The following is a 6,175-nucleotide window of genomic DNA, read 5'->3' on the forward strand; positions in this document are numbered from 1 at the left end:
AGCTGCAGAGCCCTTAAACTTCAAGTTCGGTAAGATGTTAAAAAAAATGGAAAGCAACTCAAAAGTCTATTTCTGGTGAAAAATCTGAAAACAATTGAACTGAAAAGTGTTTGGAAGGTGAACAACCCCTTTAAGATTATAAAGTATATGGAAATTTTCCTACTAATTTATAGTCCACTAAGAATCTCTATTGCAGGCAATAAACACACACAGATATTTCATACAGGCCTTTCATGTCTGCCATCTTCTGTGTAAATCACCCAAAGGTGTCAGCCCACAGCCACCATATACTCTGCGCTGTAAAGCTGTAACCACAAGACTTGGGCTAAATTCTCATGGGGTGCATTTCAGCAGCTTTCAGTAGTATCCAAAATTGTCCCACATCCAATCTGTAGCTATCAGGCTATGCTGGGAATATTAGTTCAGCTAGAAGGTAAACCACCACAATGAAGACTAAAATGATACAATGATGGAAGCACGGCATAGGTGGAAACTGGAGAGCTTCTAGTGGGGTTACTTGCCAACCCAGCAGCAGCTTTTAAAGGGTTACACTGAACAACATGTTTTCCCCCACCACCTATATGCAGTTCTACTCTCCATACTATGGATTTTTGCAAATTAGTGAAGACAATAACTGTCAGGGCCGGAACTAGGGGTAGGCAGAGTAGGCACGTGCCTAGGGCGTAAAGCTGGGAGGGCGCCAGGCACGTACCTCCTCTGTTGCCTACCCCAAGTCCGGTTCATTTCTCTGCCCGACTCTATGCATTTTTTTGCGCGCAAACTTCAATTCACGCATGCGCACGCGAGCGCAAATTCGCGCAAATTCGCACATGAGCACAAATTGGCACATGCGCACACTAAACAGGCGCCGCAACTGCCGGGCCTGCCTAGGGCACCTGCCCAGCACTGATAACTGTAGAGAACATTTAAATAAATAATGTTGCTCATTGGAAAAAAGTTTCTTTATAAAAAATGAGATTTGAGATTAGAAATATCAGTGAAATAAGAACACACAGAATGACAGAAGACACATTTATAAACACAGGAGCTTTCCTTACCAGTACATTAATAGCAGAATCAATGCATGTGTTTGTTTTCTAACTCCTACAAGACATATATTGTGCTATACAAACCAATAATTATTTGGGCTTACAACAATGAAAAACACACATTTATATACATATACAAAAATAAACACATAAAAAGGAAGTATCTCAGATGTAAATCTGGTCTCTTTGTAGGATGTAATGAATAGCAGAGATAAATAGAAGTAGCCAAAATGCAGCAGAAATACAAGGATCTAACATAAAATCTAGAATAAAGACACAATCCAAGTTTCCTTTGCTGGAATATGAACGTCTCTAAGAGGAGTTTTTAATCAATTATCAACTTCCATGCGATTCCTTCTTTCCTTCGCTTTCCTTTTTTCTTTCTGTTGCCCAACTGAACCGCCGCCATTCTGATTTTGAGCAAACCTGCCCACTGTGGAGACGCCATCAACAAACTTTGTCTTGAAGAGGACATTGGAGTTGTTAAACATACTGTCTTTCAGTGACACCACAATGAACTACAAATGAATGGAAAAAGTATTGAAATGCACGCAAAATCGAAATGTTAACGCCTAAAGGCATTTTGTCTTTTTTTAGGTGTGAAAGCAACCGGAGTGATTAAACATTGCACATCTCCCCCTCTCTATGCACGGCTGTCTCCCTTTTATGTAATTTCAGCAAGAGCTTATTACTTTTACCAATAGGCTTTGTCCATCTATGTGATTGAAATTAAATATAAAAATATTGTCATGCCATTATCCTTCCTAAAAGGGAGTAAGTGGGTCATGGAACATGTAAGCAGCATGTCAGCTAGTGAGATATATTTAATAGGTCTATCCAGAGAAAACAACCCCAACCTTGACAGTCTACCCTCATAATTTAAGTCTTCCATCCCTCTAGGTTTAGTTGCACGTCTCTGCACTCTCTCCAGCTCATTTATATCCCTCTTAAGGGCTGGAGCCCAAAACTGCACAGCATACTCCAGATGAGGCCTTACCAGGGACCTATAAAAAGGCATAATTATGCACAGTGTAAAATGTAAATAACAAGAATGGGATGATTTGCAAGTAATAAGTTCTATATGTAATTGCAAATAGTGCAAAGACGACATATCAAATGCTGAAACTGATGAATTGTTTGCTGTCAACACTTGATGCCAGTAGCTGGGGTCAAAATACTATATTGTTGCCAGGTTTTTTGTTTTTTTTTGCAGTCACCTGTAAAAAAAAACGTCTAAGGATTTTAATACTCATTCTCAACCCAAACATTAAATTGCCCAGAAAAACTCAAACATCCTCCCTTCACCAATGTCAATGAAGATGAGTGATCCAATCTTCCTTTGAATTCCAGCAAGGGTAAAATTTGCATACACCCTCCATTGTTTTGCAAGGAATGTGCACTTACCCTCTCTTCAGCCTGGGTGAGCATGTTCATTGCCCTCATGTTGACATTTCTACCAAGTTTCTCTTTTTTCTCTTGCAGCTTCTGCAGTCTCTGCCCTGCTTCCTTGGGATTGTTTGTTTTGAAATCGTACGCAGTGTTTGCTTGTCCAAATAGATGTTTCTCTGAAGCAATCCATTCATAATCATTCATCATTTTTGCAACCTAATGGTTTAAGTGGAAAATGTTCATCAATTTATATAGCAGTGACCACTAAAGGAATTTCATGTGAATTTCATGTGCATTTATAGAGTTATGTACCCCCGGTTGTAAAATAAGTATATTAAGAGGCACTAAGGAGCCCCCTGGTCCATATTATAAGTCACTGAGGAGTTCTATGGCTAATTATAATTGGCTAATTAGTATAGTTTAAAATGGCCATACATGATGGCTCTTGTGCAATATTTATTACTTTGTAGGAATATTTTTTTTAAAAAGTCTTTTTAGTATTACTGCATCCGGTCTCTTATTTAAATTGTGCATTGTATTGTATTTAAAGTGTTATAGTGGTATATTTGTCCTATATGGGGGGTCTGTGAGTGATTTTAGAATCTATTTATTTACGATCATCTCTGTATGGTTTACCTTTATCTAGTCCACAGTGCCCCAGTTTACATTGTATTACAATGTGCTTGAAAGTTTGTGAACCCTTTATGTTCTATAATGACAAACTCGACATAGACGGCACTTCTGGACAGAATTTATTGTAGCAGGTTGCTGGATAAAAAGGCCTAACGAGTTTCGGGATGAGATTTCTTAGTCATAGGCTAACAATCCATTACAATCAGCTGTTCTTTTATACAGACCGTTCTAGTGACCCCTAGTGGGCTTTCTTTAAAACACTTCTTTTATTTTACACTCTGAAAAAGCCTTAAATAAAAGGTTAAAGCCCAATATACAAAAACATACTCATTATAAAAAACCAAACAGAACCGTACGTGTCTGTGTTTAGGACTGAACGGATGGATATATTATTTATGTAGACTCTAGTAGGATCCTTTTGGGAAGTTTCTTTTTCCCTTTCTTTTTCCCCTTTTACTTTATATTCCCTTTATTATTCCTTACATATTAGTTTGTTTTTACAAGTGTGTGCTTATTATATTTTAGTTGAAAAGGTACCAAATTCCTATATATCCTTATAAGGTTTAGAAGAAACCCCAAGAAGGAAAGAGAAGGAGAGAGTTATTTTGGGGAGAAATGTATACATAGTATTTTTTTCATATATAGGATCTCATATCTATGAGTTATATAGTTCTCAAGCCTCAATATTGATAACTGTAGCGCACCCGTAGGTGTTGGCAGTAGTCTATATGAGTCTGCTTTTCTTAACCAGGTGACACCCCAGGGCCCCAGTAACCAGGCACACAAGATGGCAGTGCAACAGGCACAACCTGACTTTATTAAACAGCTGCAGCTGTAAGAGATGATTGGTTAGAAATAAAACAATAATATGACAATTAGTATTCTGCTAACACTGTAGTAAATATGACAATTTAACAAAGACAACCCCTGTAAGACCCTTCAAACCCCGGTGTGCACACCTAAGTCCTGAAACAGTTGTGTACCGATGGGGGGGCCCCTTACTGAGTTGAAAGAACTGGATGGGCTGCAAATAGCACAGCAGTCTAAATGAATGGCAAATTCCACATTGGGATGCTGCTGAACAGTGCAACTGGATTATCTCTCTGGATGTGACCACAATAAAAGAACTGGTGATGTGTCCCTTGGTAAGGGTATAGATGGTGCAATGCTGTCAGCTCTCCTTGCACAATATGTCTCACCCTCCAATGGACTAGCAGGATAATGTCTGTTTTATAACTCCCAAAGTTCCTTAAACTGGTAGCACAAAGGGTTAATAACTTACAGTTGACAAAGAACCTTGCTTCTCTCCACACTGTGGCTTTCTCCTTATCAAGATGGCTGACTGTTGTACTCCTGGATCACCATGGGTGCTGACAACAAAACTTCCTCCAGGGAACAGCAGCACACAGCTTCAAGCAGGCTGCACACTGCAGTGTTCTCCCCTTGCAGGTTAATAGCAGTGTCTCTCTCTGGCTGGTCACTCAGCAGGCTGGAACACAAACCCAGTCTCTAGATCTCTCAGCACATCTCTCCATGCTGGCTGGTCTCCCCTCCTCCTGTCCCAGGCTCCTTCCTCTTCCTGTTCCTGGCTGAGAGGGCAGGGCACAGACTGTCTCCTTTAGTATTGGCTGGAGAAAATTCCTTCCTTCCTGCAGTCTGAAGCATTAACTAGTTCCTCTGTACTGTAGTGGAAGGCACGGGGGGACTACATTACCCAGCAGTCTTACAGGTACAAACATTAAGTGTGCTACATAACTAATATCATGTCTGTAATTGAGGCCATTTGGAATTCTGGTTTCTAATTTCAGAATCCAGAAATGTGGAGAAGGAATGCCCGCAGCGGTTATTCTTAAGCTTGCTTTAGCTCGTTCAGTAAACGGTAGCGAACGGTAAAGGTAGCACACAGATCAGCCATAAATCTAACACACAGGACCCAGTAAATTACCGCGCCTTCTCCACTCGCAGCACTCACAGAAGTAAATTACGCTGTAGACATTCCTTCCCTGCTTGCAGCACAAAAGTAAGTCCTGCAGAGGTCTGTAAAATCCTCAGTACAGCAGCAAGAACTAGCTTCCGGTTCAGCAGTCTAGGCAGAGATGTGGAGCGCCGCACCTCGGATTTTGCAGAATCTCCCTTTCGTTTTCTACAGTGTACATCCGGAAGCAGAGATTTAATATGTTTTTTGGACAAAGCATTGAATATAATAAACTTTAAGCTCAATATTGCTGTTATTGAAGCAGTTTAGAGTGGATTTGTCACATGAAATTTTTTAGTGTTACTGTTCCTTTAAACACTGAGGCAAACCATTTTCTGCTGGTTAATTTGCACAGCAGGGAATGTAATTTTCAGCCCTTCTGAAGATGTTGAAGTACAACCTAAAGCACCTTATCATCAAGACTGGAAGAGTGATGCAGAGAATTGCAGCTCATCTTCATCTGGAGGGGGCAGGACCTCCATTAGGTCATATTAAGAAAATATATTATTGTCAGTATTAGCAATGTATGACTACGGATATCTACTTCAAATTGGTTCAACCATATGCAACCCAAAATGATATCAGTACCTCAGACGGCTTCATATTCAAGACTTCGATTATTCGACCCTACAAGAGAAAAATAAAATGTTGACAAAACAGCTACAGTATAAATGAAAACGTTTTGTTGAGACAATAGTGAAAAGATAACCAAATCATTGTTACATTAAAAAAAAAAGCTATAAAAATCTCCTAGCTATCTTTAAGTGCATAAAGAACCGTAAATATACCGTACATACATCCCCATATCCTAACTAACCTTCAGAATAGCTTATCAACTGCTTTGGATTCCCCCTAAATGGGGAGCTCCAAAATAGAGGAATGTCCCATAAAGCTAAGAATTATCTTGTTAGCTTACTTATACTTGATAACCCCTTACCTTTCTACAGAGGAAAAAAATATCAATGCTGAATGCTGATAATAATCATAAATGCCCTCTGTGTGGCCTGACATTCTTTTTGTCTTTTAGTATCCAGCCTGCCAGGAGGGAGAGTAAAGCCTTCAATGTCCAGATCCCCCGTAATTTAAGAAAATAAAATGACTGTTATTCTCCTTTCTTTCGCTACAAAAG

General features: G+C 39.5%; 1 protein-coding gene across 1 annotated transcript; it reads right to left on the bottom strand.

Annotated features, from left to right (window-relative positions):
• Positions 1 to 935: 935 nt before the first annotated feature.
• On the bottom strand, positions 936 to 5,664 carry smc2.S (structural maintenance of chromosomes 2 S homeolog). Its single transcript, XM_018239970.2, has 3 exons — positions 5,635 to 5,664; positions 2,454 to 2,654; positions 936 to 1,567 (listed from the first exon to the last, which is right to left on the bottom strand). Exons 1-3 carry the CDS (start codon positions 5,647 to 5,649, stop codon positions 1,379 to 1,381), a joined length of 405 nt encoding a protein of 134 aa, XP_018095459.1. The 5' UTR covers positions 5,650 to 5,664; the 3' UTR covers positions 936 to 1,378.
• Between the last annotated feature and the right edge of the window lie 511 nt (positions 5,665 to 6,175).

The sequence above is a fragment of the Xenopus laevis genome, chromosome 1S (genome assembly GCF_017654675.1).
Source record: "Xenopus laevis strain J_2021 chromosome 1S, Xenopus_laevis_v10.1, whole genome shotgun sequence".
NCBI lineage: Eukaryota > Metazoa > Chordata > Amphibia > Anura > Pipidae > Xenopus > Xenopus laevis.